This window comes from Erythrolamprus reginae, chromosome Z (assembly GCF_031021105.1).
Source record: "Erythrolamprus reginae isolate rEryReg1 chromosome Z, rEryReg1.hap1, whole genome shotgun sequence".
Lineage (NCBI taxonomy): Eukaryota > Metazoa > Chordata > Lepidosauria > Squamata > Dipsadidae > Erythrolamprus > Erythrolamprus reginae.
In genome coordinates this window covers 67,904,356-67,932,200 of record NC_091963.1, presented here as the reverse complement: position 1 = coordinate 67,932,200, position 27,845 = coordinate 67,904,356, and the positions used below count along the sequence as shown (strand labels likewise).

The window sequence follows — 27,845 nt, the reverse complement described above, 5'->3', positions numbered from 1 at the left end:
AGTTGGAGAGTTTCTTCTTTCTTGTCAATCTGGAGTCAAGGTAAAGTTTTTAAAAAGGATAGAGACTGGAGGGGAGAGGGGAGTATTTTAACACCTAATTGGCGAAAGGAAAGAACAAGAAGGTTGTTCCTCTGAAAAACATGGCTTTCTGGAAGAGGAAAGGGGTTTGTAGCAATGGAAGGCTTTTGGCAAGCTCATCTGAAGCTGCTATCTTATGGTTTTCCAAAGGCTAGCAAGAGCCGGGGAAGTTTGTCGTCTTCCAAAGGATTAGTGGCCAGCTGATCAGGACAGAAAGCTCTGAAAAGTTAGGAAACCACTCATTTTGCCCCAGAAAGGCAGAAACATCTTGGCAGGAGGAGAAACAGCAACAGAACCAGAAAAGGCAGGCACAGCTAATATTTCTTGCTGGGAAGTCAGCTGCATAGCAGGTGCACATAGGAGCCATCAAAAAAGCAGAATTGTGCATCTTGGAATGGGGGATGCCTTGAGAGACCTGAGGCGGGGCTTTGCCTTCACTAGGCATCCCAGGATTTTCGCTATCTCTGAGACATCCTATGCTCTTCACCAGTGTTTCCCAACCTTGGCAACTTGAAGATATTTGGACTTCAACTTCCAGAATTCCCAGCCAGCATTCCCTGGCTGGGGAATTCTGGGAGTTGAAGCCCAAATATCTTCAAGTTGCCAAGGTTGGGAAACACTGCTCTACATAATAACCCACACATTTGATTAATTAATGAACTGGGAAGAGCAGGGATGGCTGGCCATGAGGCATTCATTTATTGTTTGTCCCAACTTTCAACCCTAATGGGCAGATTCCCTTAGAGTCATAACTCATGGTCTCTCTGTATTTTACCTTCTCTACCGTATATGGATAACATTTTAGCTGTGTTTGTTTGGAAGACAAATTTGCAAAAACCTCATTTTTAATATTTTAATATTTATTTATTTTAGTCTTAAGCCTTTGGATATTGAGTTTATGAAACGTCTACATGAAAAAGTGAACATAATCCCCCTCATTGCTAAGGCTGACACACTCACACCTGAAGAATGCCAGCAGTTTAAAAAACAGGTAATTTTCTTTTCTTTTTTCCCCTTTCAATATAACTATTTTTCTCAGTGTCACAATAAAATGCATAAGAACAATTCTGCCAGGTGCAGTCAAAGCCCATCTTAATCCAGAATTTTATATAGAATGGCTAAACAGATGCTTCCAGCTGGTCACAAAGCAGAAGTTCCACAGAAGGATCATTTTAAGAAATGCTTTCACTCAGCTCATTGGATGGCCCTTGGAATTTATATTTCTTTCAGACATGTCTATTTTTTATGCCTCAGTAATATCTTTCCTCAGCTACTTTGTTTCCAAGCAGCCTCGTAGCCTTTTCCCCACTGCACTGGAAGGAGAGTCCAACATTGGTAATTCTCTAGTCTCATTGGTAGGGACTGAGTTTAGATTAGTATATCAATTTAGTACCGCCCCCTAGCTGCCCCAATAGCTCAGTTTTTAAAAACTCAGTCTAGTGTAGGGACATGATGAGTTTTCCTTCAGGAAAATCCTGTAAGGTTTGTATAACATATAGTATTTCTTGTGTTTTCCTATTAATTTTTCTTGCTTTTGTCTTGAAGATTTTTCGCAGGGATGGGGTCTCTGCCCTCCGCGGGCACCACCCACTACAACTTCTCCTTATAGGGCCTCTTCTCCCAGAGAGAACTGCCCTCGGGAAGGAGATTGCAGGTTACTGACCTCCGAAGCCAAACCTGGCTGCCAGCCTAAGATGGGGGGGTCCGTCCACCCCACTGGGAGGCTAGACTGAGACCGGGTTTCAGGGAACCTTACCAGCTGTTTGTCGGACGGCAAGGCGATCACCGGCATCGCTGAGGCAACGAAACCGCGAGATAAAGGAGCCGCCATTGAGCGCAATTGCTGGGAATCGAAAGGGCCACTTCTCAGTTGAGGCCAGGACTTGGCGGGCGCCACCCCCCCAGTCAGGATAGGCATGAAAAAACGCCGATCGGGGAAGAAGATGGGAGTCGGGGACTGCGCTCCAGCTGATTCCCAGGCAGGAACAGGGCGATCCGCCATTTTGGGCGGGGGCAGAGACACCACTAATTGTAAGGAGGAAAGGCGGCAGATTGCCAGCAGCCTGTCAGCTGCTTGGTGCGAAAGCCCTGCAGGATCAGGCGCACCTGCGCAGTGGCTCCCTGACCCGATCCGCCATTTTGATGACTATTTACAACGCAAAGGTCGACCGGAGATCCGGAGCTCAAGCAGCCTGCTCTCGTTATTTATAGTAATTGTGAGTACAATAGCAGATCAAGAGGAGGCAGGAAGCAGGTCAGCTCCCTCCCCCGTGGCTTCCAAGGCTAAGGAGAAGTCACATTCGCGCAAAGCAAAAGCAAAATCTGCCCTGGCCTCATCTTCCCTTAAGGAGGCTGAAAGGAAAATAAGGGCCTTAGAGCAGCAACTTGAGGCAGCTTTAAACCCCAGCACCTCTGCTTCCATGAGCTCAATTCCACCTATACCTCCCTTTCAGCAGATGACGCATTCCACGGCCCCATCATCTCCTCAGATCCTACCCACCCAGGTAGGCCTAGCAACGGAGAGAGACTGGTCCCCTGACCGCCAAGCGGCACCATTGCACCCCCCCCCCCAGGTAGCACCATCTCCAGGGTTCAGACCAGAGAGGCCAGGATCTTCCAGCCAACACTTGTTTATGCCTGCAAGCTTACCGCTGGGTCTACATGCCCCATCTGCCACCTTCACCCCTACGGCTGCAGGGCTTCGGGCCCAATCAGATACCTGGCAGGGCCTTCCCTCATCACTCCAGGATATTGTGGCAAACGCTTACTCCCAAGGCATGGCGGCGGGAGTACAGCAGTACAATTACCAACCACGCCAACCTCAGCAGAGGGACCTATGGTCTGCACCACCACCGCACCCATCAGGAGTGGGGTCACTAGCTGAGGAACCGTTCCTAATGGATGATGGCAGTGACCGGGACAATGATTTATCAGAAGATGAGACAGTTCCCAAGCAGCCATCCCTGACAGGTCTCTCTAAACTATCGTTGTTCAGGATCTTGCTTCACAAAGCAAAGCAGATTATGGACCTGCCAGGATCCACCATGCCCGCTGCTACGGCAGAGGCACCCAGGCCTTTGGCGACCCTACTCAAGGAACCTACGAAGGAGTCTGACAACATTTCGTCCTCGGAAATTTTTGTGGAAAACATTAAACACCCTTGGCAACACCCAGCAACGGCCAAGGCCCCTCCATGTTAGAAAGGAAGTTTTATATCTTTGATGATGAAATGGAGGCGTTGCTGCAGTTCTCCACTGCATCTGGAACGAAAGTCCAACATGGGTATTTCACCAATCCTATTGGTAGAGACTGAGTTAAATTTACATATTAATTGAGCACCGCCCCCTCTGCTCTCCCCATGAGCCAGTTTTAAAAACTCAGTCCCAGACTACTGAGTTTGAGCTTAAGAATAAAATGTATTTTTGTTCACCTATTTAATCTCTTTTTCCTTATGTCTTTCAGATGGAGCAGAATGAAGAGGAAACGGAAGACATGGGGTCTCTGCCCTCCGCGGGCACCAATTCCAACCACTCTCCTTAGGGGTCTTGTATTCCCTCCGAGGGAACACCCCATAGAGGAGCACCCAGCCCGGGGTCCCTGGCTTCCGAGGCCACACTAGGGCTGCGAGCTGATGGTGGGGGGGGTCCGCCCCCCCCCCCCACCGAGAGGCTCGAAGGCGTCTCTGGCAAAGCCGAAGCAGAGCGCCTTACAGTTGATCGGGGATCAGCGCTATTGCCGCCGCTGCTGTTGCAGCCGCCGAAGCCGCCGCCGAGACTGCTGCCGGAATCGCGGCCGCTGGCGCTTGGGGCCAAAGGCGACCGGGGCAAGGAGGAACGGGCAGCAATCGCCCGGCGTTGGCGGGATACGGGCAAAAGACCCGGGAGCGGCGAGCGCGGATGCCACCATGTTTGTGGGCATGGCGAACCCTCCTTTTGGGCGCGAAAAGCGACCCTTTGAGGAGAATGGGCGCGAAAGGACCAGATGGCCCTAGTGCGCAGGCGCAGAATGCCGGGAGGACGGCAGCGCCATTTTGGAGGCTCTGACGAGGCAGTTGGAGGCTTATACTCACCGTGGTCATCACAGAGCAATATCGATCCTTGAGTGCCGTGAGTAGAATGGAAGCCACCCAGGGAGACAAGCCTGCCTCCCCTGCGCCACCCAAAGATAAGACAAAGGGGAAGAGCAAGGAAAAAGCCAAGGCTTCCCACTCTTCTGCCTCCTCCTCTTCCATGAAGGAAGCTGAAAAGCGCATTAAATCTAAGTGGCGACTGGCCTCCGGCCCCTTCCAGGGCTCATCTCTTTTTGGGGACTTGTTAGAGAAAGTCCTCGTGGAGGACAAAGATAAGAGGAAGGTGCTTCCCAGGACCAACAGGTGACAGGACCGCAGGTCCACCCCGTACTCGAGGCGACAGTCCTTTCGTTGGGACACATCCTCCGGATCCACCCAGAATCAGCGGCCTTTTTCCCAGGGCCAGTACACTCAACAGCCCTATAGGAGCGACCAAGGGGCTACCAACAGTCAAGAAGGCCCTTTCGTGGTGGTAACCAGAGGGGTTTCAAACGTACGAAATGACTCGACTGCGCCACTGTCCTTGGGAGGGAAGCTGCAGGGCTTCCACATCGCCTGGCGTACCACCTCCTCCGACAAATGGGCTCTGGCTACTGTGGCTCAAGGACTCAAGCTGGAGTTCATCCAGCCACCTCCCAACCGGTTTCTTCACTGCCCAATTATAAGAGATTCTCAAAAGAAATTACAGTTACGCAGGGAAATCACACACCTGCTAGACATCCAAGCCATAGAGCGAGTCCCCCAACAGGAGGAGAGAAAGGGGTTCTATTCAACGATTTTCATAGTGCCCAAAGCCTCCGGGGGATGCAGGTTGATCCTCAACCTGAAGCAACTGAACCTTTTCGTCAAATACCGAAGGTTCAGGATGCATTCACTGCAAACTATTTTGGCTTCCATCCGAGTTCAGGACTGTCTAACCTCCATAGACCTGAAAGAAGCTTACTTGCATGTTCCCATCCATCCAGAACATCGCAGGTTTCTCCACTTTCGTACCGAGGGGAGACATTACCAGTACAGGGCCATGCCATTCGGCCTTTCATCAGCTCCACGGACGTTTACAAAACTCCTGGATGTGCTTACCGCCAAGTTACGGGCTCGTTCCATCAGGCTGATGGCTTACCTGGACGATATAGTCATACTATCCAGGTCCCCATCGAAGGCCAAAAAGGACTTACACATGACCATTCACACGCTAGAAGAGCACGGTTTCACCATCAATGTGGAGAAGAGCCAACTCTCCCCCACCACCAGACTCCTACACCTAGGAGCCATTATAGACACCGAGGCGGGCACAGTGTCCCTTTCCACGGAACGACAGGACAACATACACCGGTTGGTAGCCAGCATACATCGCAGTAGGCCAGTCCCATTGTTACTGCTATCAAAGACACTGGGAACCCTGGTGTCGACCATTGGTATCGTGCCCTGGGCCAGATACCACATCAGGACACTGCAGTGGTTCTTGCTTCCGGCTCAGAGAACCAAGATAAGTCATTCCCACAAGCAGGTGCGCCTACCTCACGAGGTCAGGAAGTCATTGAAGTGGTGGACATCTCCAGCAATAAGCAAAGGCTCCTCCTTTCAAGCACAGGAGCAGATCATTCTGACCACCGACGCCAGTCTTACCGGATGGGGTGCCCACATTGGGACCCACATGGCTCAAGGTCTCTGGACAACATCAGACCTAGCGGAAGTCAACATAAATTTTCTAGAGCTAAGAGCGGTGTTCCTGGCCTTGCAGACATTTTCACCTCTAGTTCAGAGAAGGCACGTGTTGGTGCTGACGGACAATGTCGCGACCAGAGCTCACTTGAACCATCAAGGGGGTACGAGGTCGCACCGTCTCATGGTGGAGACGGACAACCTTTTCCATTGGGCCAAACGGCATCTGAAGTCCTGTCAGCAGAACACATTGCAGGGGTCAGCAATACACAGGCGGACTGGTTGAGCCGGTCCACCCTGGACCCGTCAGAATGGAGATTGGACCCGGCCTTATTCCAGCAGATGGTAACCAGATTTGGGCCCCCGTTAGTGGATCTTTTTGCAAGTTCCCAGAACGCCCAGCTCCCGAGGTTTTATACAAGGTTTCCGGAGCCGGGAGCGGAGCAGGTCAACGCCCTTCTAGCCTCTATGCGTTTCCACCGACGAGCCTCATACCAAGAGTGGTGGAAAAAATCCTGAGGGAGAGAGCGGAGGTGTTGATGGTGGCTCCACATTGGCCACGCCGCCCGTGGTTCTCCGACCTGGTGGAACTATCGGTGTCGCCACCATGGAGGATTCCAGACCAGATAGTGTCACTCAGCCAGGGGAGCTTACAACACCCAGACCCCCAGTGGTTTCAACTGACCGTCTGGCACTTGAGCGGCACAGACTACGACACCTGAAATTACCAGAAACGGTCATCGACACCATGCAGGCCGCAAGGCGTCCATCAATGTCTCGGATCTACCAGACAACGTGGGCAGCCTTTTGCAGTTTCTGCGATAAACAACAAATAAACCCTAGAGAGGCGTCAGTAATTACCGTCTTAGAATTCCTGCAGGCAGGACTGGAGCGGGGATTGGCGCCTAATACGTTAAAAAGACATGTAGCGGCTCTTTCAACCATGATACAAGTGGCCGAGGTGCGTTCCTTGGCTTATCACCCTTGGATAAAGGATTTTATTAAAGGAGCTTCAAATAAACATTCTCCACCAGTTCGAAGGTTTCCGTCATGGGACCTTGCGCTGGTCCTCAGAGCATTAAAAAAACCACCGTTTGAGCCATTGAGGTCCATACCATTGAGACTGCTTTCCATCAAGACAGCCTTCTTGGTGGCTATTACGTTGGCTAGGAGAGTGTTGGAATTGTCTGCCTTGTCGGTGAGACCTGACCTTTGCATCTTCTATCTTGACAGAGTAGTGCTGAGACTAGACCCTTCTTTCATACCGAAGGTGAATACGGACTTTCACAGAAGGCAGGAATTGATTCTTCCTGATTTTTGCACACACGGCAATCATCCGTCGGAGTTGCGCTGGCACAAGATTGATGTGCGCCGTGCGGTTAAAATATACATCAGACGGACAGAGACCTTTAGGAAAACAGAACGACTGTTTATTTCCTTTTCACAAGATAAAAAGGGACTTGGAATATCATCTACCTCTATTAGTCGTTGGATCAGAGACTGTATTGCGGAGGCATACAAGGCTCGTAACCAAACTGCCAGCTGGATTGACAGCTCATTCGACTAGGAGCGCGGCCACATCAGCGGCCTGGACCACACAGGCGTCCATAGAGGACATTTGCAGGGCTGCAACGTGGTCGACGCCTTCGACCTTCATACAGCATTACAAGTTGGACTCCTTTGCTTCCGCAGAAGCAGCCTTTGGGAGACGTGTTTTACAACGAGTTTGCTCTCCTCCAACGTCCCTGACAAGTTCCTTTCCCTCCCATGGGCCTTGAATCTTTGGTATATCCCATGTTGGACTCTCCTTCCAGATGCAGTGGAGAAGAACCGTTGTACCTACCTAAACGTTCTTCTCAGTGCACTGGAAGGAGAGTCCAAACCCACCCGGCATTGTTATAAGTTCAGGGACGCCGGAGTGGGAAGTTAAGTTAGTTATTGATTGTTGATAAATAAAATTTGGTTATCCTCTTTCTATGGTTTTTCATTTTTAAAACTGGCTCATGGGGAGAGCAGAGGGGGCGGTGCTCAATTAATATGTAAATTTAACTCAGTCTCTACCAATAGGATTGGTGAAATACCCATGTTGGACTCTCCTTCCAGTGCACTGAGAAGACCGTTCAGGTAGGTACAATGGTTCTTCCCTTCCATCAACAGACCAGTGGCAACCTTGGTTTCCAATGCTCTGGTGCCATCTGAGACAGCAGACAGCCTTAAGCCAGATGATAGGAAGGCAGAAATCTTGCTGCAAAAGACGCACCAGATGGCCGGTTGGAGTCTACTCACGGCCTCAGTGGCGTCCTTTTTTAATAGGGCGTTAATCATGTGGATCCAAGAAATGCAAGCAAGGCTGGGGCCCGAGGACACCCGCCTACGACAAGATTTGAACAAACTGATGGTGGCAGCGGAATTTTCAGCCGATGCCACCTTACACGCAGCAAAATTCTCCTCCAGAAGCATGGCAGCAACATTGTCCTCACAACGTTTTTTGTGGCTACATAATTGGCAGGCGGACACAAAGTCAAAGTGGCCCCTGGCCTCTTCACCTTTCCAAGGCTCCAAGTTGTTTGGGGAGGTACTGGAATCTGTTCTCATAGAGGACAAATATAAACGGAAAGTCCTCTCCAGAGCCTGCAAACAACAGGAACTTCGCACTGCCCCATATTATCGGAGACAGCCTTTTCGTTGGGACTCTTCCTCGGGTGCGGCCCAGCCACCGAGGCCATACACTCAGAGCCAATATAATCAATCTTCCTTCAGAGGTGATAGATCCGGGTTCCAGGACAGATCTAGGAACTTCCAACAGTCAAGACCCCCTTTCAGGGGTTCCAACCAAAGGGGCTTCAGACGTAACAAGTGACTCAGGCAGAGCTCTCCCCTTAGGAGGCAAACTCCAATATTTCAGCACCTCCTGGGAGATTACGTCCTCAGACGAATGGGCCTTGGCCACAATGTCACAAGGCCTGAAACTGGAATTTGTCCAAATGCCACCGTTTTCTAAGGTGCCCAGTTTCCTTAGACCCTCAGAAACGAGAGCTACTAAATCGGGAAATCGCCCATCTCCTGGACATTCAAGCTATTGAGAGGGTACCACATCAGCAGGAGGGCACGGGATTTTATTCAATAGTCTTTACCGTTCCCAAGGCATCGGGAGGCTGCAGACTAATCTTGAACCTAAAACAATTAAACATCTTTATCCATTACAGGAGGTTCAAGATGCACTCCCTACGCTCTATAGTAGTGTCAATTCGATCCTGGGACTACCTCACGTCAATAGACTTGAAGGGAGGCTTACCTACACATCCCAATCCACCAGACACATCAGAAATTCCTTCGATTCTGCTTGGAAGGGGCACATTATCAATACAAGGAAATGCCCTTTGGCCTCTGGTCCGCTCCACAGACATTCACGAACTGTTAGACGTCCTGACAGCCAACCTTTGCTCCCAATCCACATTTGGATGATATAATTATACTGTCCAGATCCCCGGAGAAAGCAAAGGAGGATCTACAACACACCATACAAGCACTACAAGAGCATGGTTTCACCATAAACATACCAAAGAGCCAGCTGTCTCCTACCACCAGCCTCTTGCATCTGGGGTCAATCATAGACACAGTCTCAGGGACAGTATCCCTCTCCCCAGAGAGGCAATCCAACATACTTCAAATGATAACCAACATACAACGCAAACACCAGGTCCCTCTCTCCCTTCTCTCCAAACTGTTAGGGACCTTGGTCTCGGCCATAGATATCGTGCCATGGGCTCGCTATCACATTCGAACCCTCCAGTGGTTCTTACTGCCCTTCCAAAGAGCACGAATCAGCCATCAAACAGGTTGGTGTCTCTAAGCCAAGAGATTTGAGATTCCCTACGATGGTGGACATCTCCGGCGATATAACGAGGGTCCTCCTTCCGGAGTCAGAACCATTTCATACAATAGACGCCAGTCTGATAGGCTGGGGAGCACATGTGGGTTCAATTCAATTTATTAGATTTGTATGCCGCCCTCTCTGAAGACTCAAGTGGCCCAAGGTCTTTGGTCAGTAGCAGACCTGAATCCAGTCAATATCAATTTCTTGGAACTCAGAGCAGTCTTTCTGGCCCTACAGACATTCACACCACTGTTAGAGGGCCGACACGTCCTAGTTCTTACGGACAACGTTGCGACCAAGGCCCACCTAAATCACCAAGGCAGGACAAGATCGCACAGACTCATGCAAGAGACAACATCCTTGTTCCAATGGGCAGAGGGTCACCTTGCATCCCTATCAGCGTAACACATTGCTGGGACATCCAATGTACAGGCAGATTGGTTGAGCAGGGCAAACTTAGATCCGGCAGAGTGGCATTTGGATCCGGAGCTCTTCCATAGGATAGTCCAGTGGTTTGGCAAACCCGAGGTGGACTTATTTGCAACTCACCTCAACGTCCAACTTCCCCGGTTCTTCTCCTGCTTCCCGTCCCCAGGGGCGGAGAGAACCAACGCCTTGCACTCGCCATGGCCTCAAGGCCTTCTGTAAGCTTTTCCTCCAGTGTGCCTTATACCAAAGGTTGTGGACAAGATCCTGATGGAACAGGCAGAGGTACTGTTGGTGGCACCTTACTGGCCACAACGTCCTTGGTTCTCCAACCTCGTGGAGTTGTCAATCTCTCCCCCATGGAGGATCCCGGATTACCTGATCTCCCTGAGCCAGGGGTTCGTACTACATCCAGAACCCCAATGGTTCCAGTTAACCATCTGGCACTTGAAGGGGATAGACTGAGGAGTCATCAACTTCCAGACAAGGTCATCTCTACCATGCAGACCATACGTCGCCAGTCTACAACGAGAATTTACCAAACAACGTGGTCGGCCTTCTGTAAATTCTGTACCAAACACCAGATAGAACCTCAAGGTTCACCCCTGATCCCAGTCCTGAAGTTTCCCCAATCTGGACTTGAAAAAGGGTTGGCTACAAATACCTTGAGAAGACAGGTAGCAGCTATCTCGACAGTTTTGAAAATGGAAGATGGTCACTCTCTATCTCACCATCTGTGGATTAGAGACTTCCTTAAGGGAGCTTCCAACAAACATCCTTCACCAGTTTACCGTTTTCCAACTTAGGACTTCTCGCTTGTTTTACGAGTCCTTACTGGACTGCCATTTGAACCTCTTTGAACGATATATCTCCGTTTTTTAACAATTAAGATCATTTTTCTTGTCGCAATAACGTCAGCTCGTCGAGTATCCGAGTTATCAGCCCTTTCAGTGCACTCGGATCTTTGTACCTTTCATTCAGACAGTCATTGTACGTCTGGACCCAACTTTCATTCCAAAGGTCAATTCGATTTTCCATAGAAGACAAGACCTTGTAATACTGGACTTTTGTACACACGGTGCCCACCCTTCGGAACGTAGGTGGCACAAGGTAGACGCCCAGAGGGCGTTAAAAATGTATGTTAAATGGACTGAACATTTTAGGAAATCGAGGCCCTGTTTGTTTCCTTTTCTCAATCCAAGATGGGCCTCAAAGTATCGGCCCAGACACTGAGCCGATGGCTTCGGAGCTGTATTGTGGAAGCTTACAAAACAAATGATTGCCCTCCACCAGCGGGGATTACAGCTCATTCTACCCGAAGCGCAGCCACATCGGCGGCATGGACGACACAGGCGTCCATTGAGGACATTTGTAGAGCAGCCGCTTGGTCAGCACCATCAATGTTCATACGTCATACGTCATTATAAGCTTGATTCGTTTGCTTCGGCTGAAGCATCATTCAGAAGGCGATTTCTTCAGATGGTGTGCACTTCTCACGCCCCTGATCCAGCCTTCTCCCTCCCATGGAACTTAAACTTGGGTATATCCCATGTTGGACTCTCCTTCCAGTGCAGTGGAGAAGTACCGTTGTACCTACCTGAACGGTCTTCTTGACGCACTGGGAGGAGAGTCCAAACCCTCCCGGCCATCGGGTCCAGGGGCGCTCTCCGTTAAAGTTCAGTTCTTGTTACATATTACTGTTGTTGAATAAATGTTACTTAGTTTACCTTCACTATAGTTTTTTGTTTTTTAAAACTGAGCTACTGGGGCAGCTAGGGGGCGGTACTAAATTGATATGCTTATCTAAACTCAGTCCCTACCAATGAGACTAGAGAATTACCCATGTTGGACTTTCCTTCCAGTGCATCGAGAAGACCGTTCAGGTAGGTACAACGGTACTTCTCATAGGGAAGATATTCAAACCCTGGATCATTTTACTGATCCCCTTATGCTTCTTCTCTAGCTCTGTTGACATTCTGCTTATTTTAGTATCATCCACAACTTTGCAAGTTTGCTGATTATCTGTAAATATTACTTATGAGGAAATTAAAAGCACTTTTCCCATCATAGATACCCAATGGGCTCTGCTTCTGTTATCTGTGTGTGTGTGTGTGTGTGTGTGTGTGTGTGTGTGTGTAGGGTAGGGGGAAGATTCAAATTAAGTATATAGTTTTTTTAAATTTAAACTTTAACACAGCTAATATCCAATAAAGAAAGAAAAAATAAAAGTGAAGAAGAGTAATGAACTAAAAATATTCATTTATAGAAACAAAGTTCCATACTTTTTTCCTTGTCAGTCCATTAGACCCAAAAGAAAAGACTTTGATTTTAATTATACTTTAGTTTTTCAAATTTTCTGAATTGATATATTTGTTTTCACATTTTTTAGCTTTTTATACCTCCCCCAACACGATAGCATGTCTCCTCACATTGTTCTCATTTTCAACAAAGATTCAAAATACCTTTATGTCTTCTGCATAATTTATTAAGTGATTATCTTTACAAGTTTTTTTTTACAATCCTCCTGAGGAAATTATAGTATATCATGATAAATTAGCCATGTACTTATATGTTGTCTATAAAATGCTGTTTGTGCTAAAAGCTACAAAATTGTTTTCAGCCACATCCTATACTTACATTTATTCCATACAATAAATACCATATTTCCCAGCCTGGCCCTGGGCTCAGTCTGCTGCTACTCAGTGCCAGGTCGGTGGCAATGTTCCCTCTAATTTTTTTTCGGTGTGGGCAGAAAAGTATAGTGTCTGAGCGGCATTCCCTTTGGGACTGGGCGGCATAGATGGATGGATGGATGGATGGATGGATAGATAGATAGATAGATAGATAGATAGATAGATAGATAGATAGATAGATAGATAGATAGATAGATAGATAGATAGATAGATAGAAAGATAGATAGATAGATCTCTTGAACCATTTCCAAAAACAGGTGAGGGCTGGGTTTTTTTCCCTCTGTTATTGTTTGGGTGCTTTTTACCATATGCTTTAAATCAAGAGTCATTTCTCTCTCTCTCTTTTGTTTCTCTCTCTTGCCCCCTCTTTCTCTCGCCCCCTCTTTCTCTCTGCACCCTCTTTCTCCCCTCTCTTGCCCCCTCTTTCTCTCTCCCCTCTCTTGCCCCCTCTTTCTCCCCTCTCTTGCCCCCTCTTTCTCCCCTCTCTTGCCCCCTCTTTCTCTCTCCACCCTCTTGCCCCCTCTCTCTCTCCCTACTTTCTCTCTCCACCCTCTTGCCCCCTCTTTCTCTCTCCAACCTCTTCCTACCTGTTTAACGGTGGTCGGCTCCGTCTTGATGCGGGCTGCCGCCGTCTTGTACGGGGATTGGGTGGCGGAGGGGGCCCGGCGGCAGCGGGGAAGCCCCCTGCGCGGCGGTGGGAGACAAAGCGAAGCTTGTGCTTCGGGCACACTGGGGCAGAGTGGGCCAAGGCCGGGCCTGTCGCCCCCGGGGGCAGGAGGCAGCCCCAGCGTGGCAGTGGGGGAGGAGGAGGCGAAGCCGGCTGCCTGGGTAAATGACGTGTTTGAAAGCGCGCCCAGGGAAGTCTTTTACTGGGATTGGGTGGCGGAGGGGACCCAGCGGCGGGCAGTCCCCAGCGCGGCGGCGGGAGAGGAAGCAAAGCTTGTGCTTCGACTACACCAGGGCGCGCTTTTCCTGCACCTCTTTCCTGGGCAGGGGGGAGGCGGCCACCTTCTCCGCCCCGCCCAGGAAAGAGGTGCAGGAAAGCAGCGAATTTGAAAAGTGCGCTGCTTTCCCGGAATGTCCGTCCGTGTGGGGCTAGGGCAGCCTGATGTCCATCCATGCGGGGGGGCCCCCGAATCCATCGGCCACACCGCCAGCTCGATGAGAAAGAGGGAATGAAGGAGGGAGAGAAAGAAAGAGAGGGCCCCCCCGCACGGACGGACAGCAGGCTGGCGGCATGGCTGGCGGATTCGTCCCCCCCCCCCCGCATGGACGGATATCAGGCTGGTGGTGTGGCTGGCAGATTCACCCCCCCCCCCCCGCACAGACAGACATCAGGCTGGCGGTGTGGCCGGCGGATTGCCCCCCCCAGCACGTACGGACATTCCGGGAAAGCAGCGCGCTTTTCAAATGCGGGCTGGCGGCGCGCTTCCTGCACCTCTTTCCTGGGCGGGGGGGAGGTGGCCACCTTCCCCCCCCCCCCCCGCCCAGGAAAAAGGTGCAGAAAAGCAGCGAATTTGAAAAGTGCACTGCTTTCCCGGAATGTCCGTCCATGTGTGGCTGGGGCGAATCCGCCCGCCATGCCAGCAGCCTGATGTCCGTCCCATGCGGAGGGGCCCGAATCCATCGGCCACACCGGCAGCTCGATGAGAAAGAGGGAATGAAGGAGGGAGAGAAAGAGAGGCCCCCCCGCGTGGATGGACATCAGGCTGGCGGCGTGGCTGGCGGATTCGTCCCCCCCGCATGGACGGACATCAGGCTAGCGGCGTGGCAGGCGGATTCGGCCCCCACACGGACGGACAGACATCAGGCTGGCGGATTCGGGGGCCCCCCCACACGGACGGACATCGGGCTGGCGGGCAGCCAGCTTTGCTGACCGGCATGCCCTCCCCTTGGCTCTGCCTCCCACCACCGCTGCGCAGCTCACCTCAGAAGTCTTGACGCTTTGCTGGCCTGCACGGCGGGGCGAGGAGGCGGAGTAGGCCGATTCCGGGCTCGTCGCCCCCGGCTCCTGGGGGCAGCTCCCAGCACGGCAGCTGGGGAGGAGGCCAACGCCTCCTCCGACGCCGAGGGGAAGCAGAAGGGTGTGGGAGGAGATAGGCGTGGCCGACGGCAGAGGCCAGGAAGCCGGGGCTTTCTCTCCCACCAACAGCTTGGGAGGGGCGGATCAGCTGTCTGTCAGGGAGAAATCCGCTCCGCCCCAGCTTGGAAAACTCTGGGCTGTCGTTAAAATTTGCCTGCGCTACAGCGCGCTGCGCAGCTTACAGGGAACTATGGTCCGTGGTAAATAAAGCTTTCCTCATCCAGGATTTGATCATGGATGAGGAGGCCGACCTGGCATGTGTGACTGAGACCTGGCTGGGCCCAGAGGGAGGAGTTCCTCTCTCTGAAATTTGCCCATCTGGGTTTCAGGTGGCTTTTCCTGCGTAGACTCGTTGCTCCAAAGATTGCGGGCTGTGAGTCCCTCCTAGTGAAGTTGGACTTAGGGATCAGGTGGGCTTGTTACTCACGTACCTGCCTCCCAGCTGCGTGTCAACAGCCCTGCCTGTGCTGTTCAAGGAGGTAGCTGGGCTGGTGGTAGGATTCCCCAGACTTATTGTCTTGGGGGACTTTAACCTGCCGTCGCTCGCCGAAATCTCTGGGTTAACGCAGGAGTTCATGGTCACCATGACAGCCATGGACCTGGCTCAAGTAGTACAGGTCCGACTCACAAGGGGGGGCACGCACCCGACATGGTATTGCTCTCTGGGCAATTGAGTAATGGTCTGAGACTAAGAGGCTTAGAAGTGTTGCCTTTGTCATGGTCAGACCATTTTCTACTGCAGCTTAACTTCCTGGCTCCAATCTTTCCCTGCAGGGAAGCGGAACCGATTAGGCAGTTCCGCTCCAGACACCTGATGGACCCAGAGGGCTTTCAGAGGGCGATTGGGGTTATTCCAGATGCACTCGTCCACAGTTCGGCGGAGTCTCTTGCTGAGGCCCGGACAAGGCTGCAACGGAGGTTCTTGACCGGATTGCGCCATTGCGACCTCTCTGCGGCACTAGACCCCATAGAGCTCCATGGTTCAATGAGGAGCTCCGGGAGTTGAAACACCAGAAGAGACGTCTAGAGAAGCGATGGAGGAAGAGTAAGTCCGAATCCGATCAAACACTTGTAAGAGCTTATATTAAGACTTACAAAGTGGCGCTCAAGGCGGCAAGATGCGCATATCATGCTGCCTTGATTGCATCAGCGGAATCCCGTCCGGCCGCTCTGTTTAGGGTGACCTGCTCCATTCTTAACCAGGGGGGAATTGGGGAGCCCTTACAGAGTAGTGCCAAAGATTTTAACATGTTTTTCGCTGATAAAATCGCTTGGATCCGGGCGGACCTCGACTCCAATTGGATAACAGAGTCGACTGACAACAAGTCAGTCGAGGTGACCGGGGCCCATACTTGTCCACCTGTCTGGGAAGAGTTTGATCTGGTGACACCTGATGAAGTGGACAAGGCCATTGGAGCTGTGAGTTCCGCTACCTGCTTACTGGATCCGTGTCCCTCCTGGCTGGTCTCGGCCAGCAGGGAGGTGACACAGAGCTGGGTCCAGGAGATTATCAATGCTTCCTTGGGGATGGGGTCCTTTCCGGCCCCCTACAAGGAGGCACTTGTGCGCCCCCTCCTCAAGAAGCCTTCCCTGGACCCAGCCATTCTTAACAACTATCGGCCAGTCTGCAGCATTCCCTTTATGGGGAAGGTTGTTGAGAAGGTGGTGGCACTCCAACTCCAGCGGTCCTTGGAAGAAGCCGATTATCTAGGCCCTCAACAGTCAGGATTCAGGCCCGGCTACAGCACGGAAACTGCTTTGGTCGCGTTGATGGATGATCTCTGGCGGGCCCGGGACAGGGGTTTATCCTCTGTCCTGGTGCTTCTTGACCTCTCAGCGGCTTTCAAAAGCATCAACCATAGTATTCTTCTGCGCCGGCTGGAGGGGTTGGGAGTGGGAGGCACTGTTCTTCAGTGGTTTTCCTCCTACCTCTCCGGTCGGTCGCAGTCGGTATTAGTGGGGGGTCAGAGGTTGACCCTGAGGCCTCTCCCTTGTGGGGTACCTCAGGGGTCGGTGCTCTGCCCCCTACTATTTAATATATACATGAAACTGCTGGGTGAGATCATCCAAGGGTATGGGGTGAGGTATCATCAGTACGCTGACGATACCCAGCTTTACATCTCCAACCCATGCCCAATCAACGAAGCAGTGGAAGTGATGTGCCGGTGCCTGGAGGCTGTTAGGGTCTTGATGGGTGTCAACAGGCTCAAACTCAACCCTGACAAGATGGAGTGGCTGTGGGTTTTGCCTCCCAAGGACAATTCCATCTGTCTGTCCATTACTCTGGAGGGGGGGGAATTATTGACCCCCTCAGAGAGGGTCCGCAACTTGGGCGTCCTCCTCGATCCACAGCTAACATTAGAGAACCATCTTTTGGCTGTGGCGAGGATGATGTTTGCCCAGGTTCACCTAGTGCACCAGTTGCGGCCCTACTTGGATTGGGAGTCACTGCTCACAGTCATTCATGCCCTCATCACCTCGAGATTCGACTACTATAACGCTCTCTACATGGGGCTACCTTTGAAAAGTGTTCGGAAACTTCAGATCGTGTAGAATGCAGCTGCGAGAGCAATTATGGGCTTCTCTAAGTATGCCCATATTACTCCAACACTCCGCAGTCTGCATTGGTTGCCGATCAGTTTCCGGTCACAATTCAAAGTGTTGGTCATGACCCATAAAGCCCTTCATGGCATCGGACCAGAATACTTTCGGACCGCCTTCTGCCGCACGAATCCCAGCGACCTGTTAGGTCCCACAGAGTTGGCCTTTGTGGCGGGACCCAGGGGAAGAGCCTTCTCTATGGTGGCCCCAACCCTCAGGAATCAACTCCCCCCAGAGATTAGGATTGCTCCCACCCTCCTTGCCTTTCGCAAACTTCTGAAAACCCACCTTTGCCGCCAGGCATGGGGAAATTGATTCCCCCGGCCGCCCCGTTTTATATATGGTTTGTTTAGGTTGTATGATTGGTTTTTTTTAAGGATTTTTAAGTGTTCATTTTTAATCATTGGATTTGTATTCTGTTCTTTTTATATATATTTTTATTAGTTTTGCACATTGAATTAAACATAAAACAAACATAAAACGGTGCACAGTGCATGTGCCCATCACCCGACTGACAATCCCACCACCACCAATTGCGCGGGGTTCAAATATTTACTTATTTATATTCTTTTAGTTCCTTAGCTCTACTTTGCATTTATTTACTATTGAAAGAGTGATTGGAGTTTATTTTTCAGATTTTCGTCACAAATTCTACTCAGCATATAATCTTTCACCTTATTCCATCATACCATCAGGATTTGTATTATGTATTGTTGTTGTGAGCTGCCCCAAGTCTTTGGAGCGGGGCGGCATACAAATCTAAATAATAATAATAATAATAATAATAATAATAATAATAATAATAATAATAGTAGTAGTAGTAAATAACAACAACAATAGGCCATTAGAATAAATGCTGTCAAAGCCAGAATTGAAAAATCAGCAGACGATTCGAAGTGCAGACTCTGAAATAAACAGATGAAACAATTGATCACATACTCAGCTGCTGCAAAAAGATCGCACAGACTGACTGCAAGCATAGACATGATGCTGTGGCACAGATGATCCACTGGAACCTGTGCCAGATCTACCATTTACCAGTGGCAAAGAACTGGTGGGATCATAAGCCCGAAAAAGTGATCAAAAATGAGCAAGCAAAACTACTGTGGGACTTCCGACTTCAGACTGACCAAATTCTGAAGCATAACACACCAGACATCCTGATTGTGGAGAAAAAGAAAGTATGGATCATCGACATCGCAATCCCAGGGGACAGCAGAATTGAGGAGAAGCAGCTAGAGAAATTAGTGAAATACGAAGATCTAAAAATCAAGCTACAACGACTCTGGCATAAGCCAGTGAAAGTGGTCCCAGTGGTACTTGGCACGCTGGGTGCAGTGCCAAAGGATTTCAGCCCATAACTGCTTGTGCGGCTGCACTTGGCATGATTTGTAGTTTCCGAACATTCTTCAAAGGTAGACCCATGTAAAGAGCATTGCAGAAGTCGAACCTTGAAGTGATAAGGGCATGAGTGACTGTGAGTAGAGAGTCCCTGTCCAGATAGGGCTGCAACTTGCACACCAGGTGAACCTGAGCGAACGCCCCCCTCACCACAGCTGAAAGATGATGTTCTAAGGTCAGCTGTGGATCAAGGCGGACCCTCTCTGAGGGAGTCAGAAGTTTCCCCCCCTCCCCAAGAGTGATCGATGGACAGATGGAATAGCAGAACCCACAGCTATTCCATCTTGTCGGGGGTTGAGTCTGAGCCTGTTAATACCCATCCAAACTCTTAACAGCCTCCAGACACTGGCACTACTTCCACTGCTTCACTGAGTGAAGATCATACATGATGATCAAAATGGATTCCTTCCAGGTAGGCAAATAAAAAATAATCTCAGGACGATTATTAAAACACTATAATATTATGAATACCACCCGGAAAAGCAAATGGCTCTGGTCATTTTAGATGCAAAAAAACCCCTTTGACAATGTCAATTGGAAATTTTTGAAAGTATAACTTGACAAGATGAAATTTGGCACTAAATTTACTAAATTGATTGACTCTATATACTCTAACCAAACAGCTAAAATTATAATCAACGTTGAACAAAACAATACATTTGAGATTTCAGACAGGGTTGCCCTCTTTCCCCTCTTTTATTTATTTTAACACTAGAAGCATTGCTAACGAAAATAAGAGAAAATAATGAAATAAAAGGACTAAAGATAAAAAAGGAAATTTATAAAGTTCAAGCATTTGCAGATGATGTAGCTTTCATCACAGAAGATCCCTTGACAACAATACCCAAATTAATTGGTCTGGTAGAGGAATTTGGCAGTGTAGCAGGGTTAAAAATTAATAAATCCAAGACACATATAATAACTAAAAATATGACAAGAACCCAGATAAAACAATTAGAAACCTTAACAAATATGAAAGTAGTAAAGAAGGTAAAATATTTAGGAATCTGGATAACTTCCAAAGCTTCATCCTTAAAAGAAGATAAATATACCAAACTTTTAGGCCAGATTTAAAAAGATTTGGAAATTTGGAGTAACTTAATAACTTTCCCTTTTAGGAAGAATTTCAATGATAAAGATGAACATTCTACCCAAACCATTGTTTCTATTTCAGGTAATCCCAGTTAATCCAGGGAATTTTTTTAATAGAAAATTTATTTGGCAAGGTAAAAAAGCAAGAATAAAATTAATAGCATTAGAAGATGTCAAAGAAAGAGGAGGGCTTGGAAGTTATACTACCAACCTACTGCCCTTTTATGGATTAGAGATTGGTTATCCTTGGAAAACAACAGAGTTTTAAATCTAGAAGGGTATGATTTAATGTTGGGGTGGTACGCTTTCATGTGGTATGATAAACCTAAGGTACATACGTACTTCAAAAGACATATACAGTGATACCTCATCTTATGAACTTAATTCATTCCCTGACGAGATTCGTAAGTCGAAAAGTTCGTATGACGAAGCAATTTTCCCCATAGGAATCAATGTAAAAGCAAATAATGCATGCAACCCCATCCCAAAAGTCATCCCTTTTGCCTTGTGCCGCTGGGAATCCCTGCCTCCGGACTTCAGTTGCCAGCCGAAGCGCTGGGATTTCCCTGAGGCTCCTCTCGCTGGGAAACCCCACCTCCAGACTTCTGTTGTCAGCCAAAGCGCCCGTTCTTGCATTGCTGGGATTTCCCTGAACCTCCCCTCGCTGGGATTCAAAGCAGCACCAGCAAAAATGAAGGGAATCCCAGCAAGGGGAGGCTCAGGGAAATCCCAGCAATGCAAGAACAGACGCTTCAGCTGGCAACAGAAGTGTACATACTATTGGTACATGCTATCATCAGTTGTGAAAGTTAAATCTTACTGGAATTTAATTGAGATATGGTTAAGAGAAATTACAAAACAGGAAGTTAGAAGGATTCCAGAATTTTTTTTATTAGGCATATCCCCTCAAAAATACAAAAAAGAAATATAGTATTTAATAACACACATTTTAACGGAAACCAGAATAAGTTTTTGCACAAAGATGGAAGGAGGTAGAAACTCCAAAAGAAGAAGAAATAATTAAAAAAATTACTGACTGTGCTGAAATGGAAATGATGATGAGGTGGTTGAAGGGTCAAGAAGAAACAGAATACTACAAAATCTGGGACATGTTCTATGATTGGCTGAATAGAAGAACATCTAAGTAACTGAATATATTATATAGTATTATATAGTTAAAATTTTGTAAATAACGCGAAAATATAAGTATATGTTGTTGTTGTTTCTTCTCTTCCTTTTTCTGTATGACATGATTCGCAAAGGCATTCTCCGGAGACTTCTAAGAAGAACGGAGCGGAATTTGCTCCTATTTTTTGTTGTATGTTTGTTTATGTTTTGTCTTGTTTTGAAAAAATATAAATAAATAAATAAATAAAGTGTCCCCCCCCTTACCCCAAGAGTGATGGATGGACATATGAATGTGTCCTTCAGAGACAGAACCCACAGCCACTCCGTCTTGTCAGGGTTGGGTCTGAGTCTATTAACATCCATCCAAGTACTGGCACATTACTTCCACTGCTTCACTAAGTGGACACTGGGTGGAAGTGTATAGCTGAGTATCGTCAGCATACTGATGGTAACTCACCCCATGCCCTCGGATAATCTCACCTAGCGGTTTCATGTAGATATTAAAAAGCAGGGGGGAGAGGACCGACCCCTGAGGAACCCCACAAGGGAGGGACCTAGGAGTTGACCTCTGACCCCCTGCTAACACCAACTGCGACCGACTGGAGAACTAGGAGGTAGCTAAAATAGTGCCTCCCACTCCTAACCCCTCCAGCCAGCGCAGAAGGATACCATGGTCAATAGTATCGAAAGCTGCTGAGAGGTCAAGAAGCATGAGGATGGAGGATAAACCTCTATCCTGGGCCCGCCAGAAATCATCCGTCAGCACGACCAAAGCAGTTTTGTGCTGTAGCTGGGCCTGAATCCTGACTGTTGAGGGCCCAGATAATCGGTTTCATCCAAGGACCGTTGGAGTTCTCAACAATCTTCCCTATAAAGTGCCGCTGTTCCCACCGGAACTGGAATTGGATACTGGACTTGCTTAACAAATATTAGAATTATTTCATGACTATAATTATTTGCTTAAGAACTGAAATTCACTTAATGATCAGGGTAAAAATGATTATGTAAAATTGAACTCTGTCATATGATTTATTTAATGAATACATCACTTAGCAAAAAAATTCTGGATCCAGCTGTGATCATGATATACTGATGTATATATATTGATGTTATATCACCAATTAAATTATTGAAATACAGTGGTACCTTGGTTCTCAACCATAAATCATTCCAGAAGTGTGGTCGAAAACCGATTTGGTCGAGTACCGAATTAATTTATCCCATAGGAAATAATGGAAATGGATTTAATTGATTCCCAGCCCCTGTTGACTCGCTGGGAAGCAATTAAATCTATTTTCTTTATTTCCTATGGGATAAAAATCTGAGGAGCTCTACCGCTCTAAGCTGTAGGAAGGGTGGGGCTGGCTGCAATACTGCCAGCTTCAGGGGGTTCTTTTCCTCAGTGCTTCGTCTTGGTACCTGTAGGCAGCTGCACCAACTTTCTCCTTCCCGGCAGCAGCGGCGGCGGCTTCCCTTCGAGAAGCAGCAGCTCCGGGAACGTCATGTAATGAAGGGAAGCCCCTGGAGCGGCAGCAACTGCTGAGATGGCTCCGTTGGCTTCCCTTCATCACATGACGTTCCCGGCACTTCTGCTCTTCGAAGGGAAGCCGTTGCCACCGCTGCCGCCAGGAAGGAGAAAGTTGGTGCAGCTGCCTGCAGGTAACAAGACGAAGCACTGAGGAAAGGAGCCCCATGAAGCTGCTGGTATTGCAGCTGCTCCCACCCTTCCTGCAGCTTGGAACGGTTAGACTAAAGAGACTGGGAGGCTGTTAAGCGGGCGGCCAGAATGGGCATGTCAGATTCTGACTCCCATTCCGTCTCACCCCGTCCATTCAGATCTTGTGGCAGCTGCTTTGTCAAGTCGCCCTGGGACTCATTGGACTTAGCCCTCACCCCATGTTGCAGAGGGTGTGTAACATGCAGGAGGCATAGACATCGGCCATTTCGGATAATAAACAAAATTTTCTGTGGCTGTTCGGTATCCGAATTTTTGTTCGGATACCAAAGCAAATTTTTGCCGAAAGTTTCGTTCGGTATCCGAAACGTACGAAAACCAAGGCGTTCGAGAACCGAGGTACAACACATACACATAATCAATCTCTCTCCCTTTCTCTCTCTCCACTTCTCTCCATCTCTCTCCCTCCCACCTACCCTATCAGACACACATAGACAAAGTTGCATACCCACACAGACATAAAGGAATGCATTAATTACCAATTGTAATTAGCTTTGTTTGAAAATTTGCCATTTTTGTATGAAACTGTAGACAAGTCAATATATATTCAATAATATTTATTACTGTTATAATGTCTTGTAGGAGATGGTATATTCGAGATTTGAAAAACAATATACAGTGATCCCCCGATCATTGCGAGGGTTCCGTTCCAGGACCCCAAGCAATGATCGGGTTTTCGCGAAGTAGCGCTGCGGAAGTAAAAACACCATCTGCGAGGAGCCGAAGATTGGGGTTCCTGTTTTAAAACGTCGCCGCCGGCATGGGCGGCTTGCCAGCACCCCCCCGGACCCCCAACCCGGGTTTGGGGGGCTGCTAGGAAGCCGCCCATGCCGGCGGCGATGTTTTAAAACAGCCGCGCGGCTTTCCAATGAGTCCCGAAGACAAACGTCAAACTTCCGCGTTTGTCTTCGGGACTCATTGGAAAGCCGCGCGGCTGTTTTAAAACGTCGCCGCCGGCATGGGCGGCTTGCCAGCACCCCCCCCGAACCCGGGTGAGCAGCGAGCGAACGGCGGGTGGCCGGGCGAAGGGCGGGCGAAGGGCGGGCGAGCGGGTGCTGGGGAGGGCTTCTCGCCCTCCCGCCAGCAAGAGGGGGAGCGAACGGCGTGGGCAGGCTGCGGACAAGCCGTTCGCTCGGGCCGCTTCCCAGCTGAGTACTCAGCTGGGAAGCAGCCCGAGCGAACGGCGTGGGCGGGAAAAGGGCGCGCGGGCGCGCGGGCAGGCAGGCTGCGGACAAGCCGTTCGCTCGGGCCGCTTCCCAGCTGAGTACTCAGCTGGGAAGCGGCCCGAGCGAAGCGGCAGCAGCGAGGAGTTTGCGTGGGCGGTGGGGAAACTCCTCGCTGATGCCCGCCAAGAGGGGGAAGACCTAGGGAAGCCGCCCAGCAGCTGATCTGCCCGGCGCCATCTACGCATGCGTGCCCATAGAAAAAAAGGGCACGCATGCGCAGATGGTGTTTTGACTTCCGGGTTCAAAAATCGCAAATTAGCCTGTTCGCAATGGTCGGGAACGCAATAACCGGGGGATCACTGTATAGCATTTGATTGAACTTTCTGTAAGGATGACTACTATTACCTGTTAGAATGGAAACTTAATTTAATAGTATATAGTTTTCTGAATGAAAAAATAGATATAAATCTAGTAATTTAGACACAAGGGAATAATGCAAATAGCATATATAATAATGTGAAACACATTATTTTGGATTCTTAGTCTATTCTTAAAATTGTGAGAAGAATATTAAAATTTGCAATGATCTGTGAAGTAACAGAGTAGTTTATTATTATATTGTGTAAATTGGAATGAGTGAAAGTGGGTTGACTTTGGGAAAGGGGTAAGAGAAAAGTACAATTTTATCAGAAAAATGAAAATCACATAAGCTGAATTTTACAAGACATTGTAATTATAGAAGTATCCATATTCTTGTGGCATTCCTTTTTAATACATAACAATAAAATTCATCAGCATATTTTATTAATATATTCAACCCTTGTTACAATTCCTTTTTAAAAATTTGTTTATTTTTAGATAATGAAAGAAATCCAAGAGCACAAAATTAAAGTATATGAATTCCCAGAAACGGATGATGAAGAAGAAAATAAGCTGGTTAAAAAGATTAAGGTACCTAACAATTTTTTACAGTTTCATGTCACAAATTCTGTGCAAATGAGTTTTATTTCAATGGACAGTCTACAAAAAGAATGTGTATCAAATATCTATCTATAGAAAACTCTGGTATATGTAAACTTTTAAACACGTTGACATACATCATAATAGAACCAGATTATCAGAGAAAGTTTTGATTGTTGTTCAATCTCTCAAACCTATTAAACAATTTTTATTTATAAAATGTCTTTGGTTTTACTCTATTGTAGTGACTGCTTTCAGATGTTTCCTTTATTACTGGTTAATAATAAAGGAATTATTCTACAGAAGAAAATAATGGTGAATCTTATCAGAATCCTCTCTTCTTTTTAAAATAACAAGGATATTCAGATATTTTATTTTTGTTTTTGATTTACTGTAACCGTCATCAATAGCTAGGAAAAGTATATTTAATTTTATGATTTGATTTATGATGTATTAGACTTGTGTGCCGCCCCTCTCCGGAGACTCGGGGCAGCTCACAACAGTGATAAAAACAGTACATGATGACAAATCTAATAATTAAAATCTAAAAATAGCGATAGTACATTTAAAAGTCTAAATACAAGGAACCCCAATATATAAAAACATACATACAATTCTATCATACACAAATACTACATAGGCAGGGGGAGATGTCTCAGTTCCCCCACACTTGATGACAGAAGTGGGTTTTGAGGAGTTTACAGAAGGCAAGGAGGGTGGGGGCAGTCCTAATCTCTGGAGGGAGCTGATTCCAGAGGGTCGGAGCCGCCACAGAGAAGGCTCTTCCCCTGGGCCCCACCAGACTGCATTGTTTAGTCGATGGGACCCGGAGAAGACCAACTCTGTGGGACCTAACCAATTGCTGGGATTTGTGCGGCAGAAGGCGGTCTCGCAGGTATCCTGGTCCGGTGCCATGAAGGGCTTTATAGGTGATAACCAACACTTTGAATTGTGACCGGAAACTGATCGGCAACCAAGGCAAACTGCGGAGAGTTGGAGTAATATGGGCATATTTGGGAAAGCCCATAATTGCTCTCGCAGCTGCATTCTGCACGATCTGAGGTTTCCAAATACTCTTCAAAGGTAGCCCCATGTAGAGAGCATTACAGTAGTCGAACCTCGAGGTGATGAGGGCATGAGTGACTGTGAGCAGTGACTCCCGGTCCAAATAGGGCTGCAACTGGTGTACCAGGCGAACCTGGGCAAACACCCCCCTCGCCACAGCTTAAAGATGTTTCCCTAATGTGAGCTGTGGATTGAGGAGGACGCCCAGGTTGCGGACCCTCTCTGAGGGGGTCAGTAATTTCCCCCCCCCCCAGGGTGATGGACGCACAGATGGAATTGTCCTTGGGAGGCAAAACCCACAGCCACTCCATCTTATCAGGGTTGAGTTTGAGTCTGTTGACTCCCATCCAGGCCCCACCAGCCTTCAGACACCGGCACATCACTTCCACTGCTTCGTTGATTGGACATCGGTTGGAGATGTAAAGCTGGGTATTGTCAGCGTACTGATGATACCTCACCCCATACCCTTGGATGATCTCACCCAGCGGTTTCATGTAGATATTAAATAGTAGGGGGGAGAGCACCGACCCCTGAGGTACCCCACAAGGGAGAGGCCTCGGGGTCGACCTCTGACCCCCCACTAATACCGACTGCGACCGACCGGAGAGGTAGGAGGAGAACCACTGAAGAACAGTGCCTCCCACTCCCAACCCCTCCAGCTGGTGCAGAAGGATACCATGGTTGATGGTATCGAAAGCCGCTGAAAGGTCAAGGAGCACCAGGACAGAGGACAAGCCTCTGTCCCGGGCCCACCAGAGATCATCCATCAACACGACCAAAGCAGTTTCAGTGCTGTAACTGGGCCTGAAACCCGACTGTTGAGGACCTAGATAATCGGCTTCTTCCAAGGACCGCTGGAGCTGGAACGCCACCACCTTCTCGACAACTTTCCCCATAAAGGGAAGGTTGGAGACTGGACGATAGTTATTAAGTACGGCTGGGTCCAGGGAAGGCTTCTTGAGGAGGGGGCGCACAAGTGCCTCCTTGTAGAGGGCCGGAAAGAACCCCCTCCCCAAGGAAGCTTTGACAATCTCCTGGACCCAGCTCTGTGTCACCTCCCTGCTGGCCAAAACCAGCCAGGAGGGACACAGATCCAGTAAACAGGTGGCAGAACTCACAGCTCCAATGGCCTTGCCCACTTCATCAGGTGTCACCAGATCAAACTCTTCCCAGACAGGTGGACAAGTACGGGCCCCAGTCACCTCGACTGACTCATTGTCAGTCGACTCTGCTACCCAATCGGAGTCGAGGTCCGCACGGATCTGAGCGATTTTCTCAGCGAAAAATGTGTTAAAATCCTCGGCACTACTCTGCAAGGGCTCCCCAATTCCCCCTGGTTAAGAAGCGAGCGGGTCACCCTATACAGAGCGGCTGGGCAAGATTCCGTTGATGCAATTAAGGCGGCATGGTATGCGCATCTTGCCGCCTTGAGCGCCACTTTGTAAGTCTTAATATGAGCTCTTACAAGTGTTCGATCAGATTCAGACTTACTCTTCATCCAATCGCTTCTCTAGAAGTCTCTTCTGGCGTTTCAACTCCTGGAGCTCCTCGTTGAACCATGGAGCTCTACGGGGTCTAGTGCCATGGAGAGGTCGCAACAGCGCAATCCGGTCGAGAGCCTCCGCTTCAGCCTTGTTCCAGGCCTCAGCAAGAGACTCTGCCGAACTGTGGACGAGTGTATTTGGAATAACCCCAAGCGCCCTCTGAAAGCCCTCTGGATCCATCAGGCATCTGGGGCAGGACCTTCTAATCAACTCCACCTCCCTGTGGGGAAGGATTGGAGCCAGGAAGTTAAGCCACAGTAGAAAA

At 48.8% G+C, this 27,845-nt stretch overlaps 1 protein-coding gene across 3 annotated transcripts in view; it reads left to right on the top strand.

The window, feature by feature from the left end:
* Positions 1-27,845, top strand: part of SEPTIN7 (septin 7) — a 157,287-nt gene that overhangs the window by 70,785 nt on the left and 58,657 nt on the right. For all 3 annotated transcript variants that reach the window (XM_070726307.1, XM_070726308.1, XM_070726306.1), the window contains 2 exons: positions 952-1,069; positions 24,870-24,962. In XM_070726307.1, coding sequence (XP_070582408.1) covers positions 952-1,069; positions 24,870-24,962 — 211 coding nt within the window. The remainder of the gene's footprint in view (positions 1-951; positions 1,070-24,869; positions 24,963-27,845) is intronic.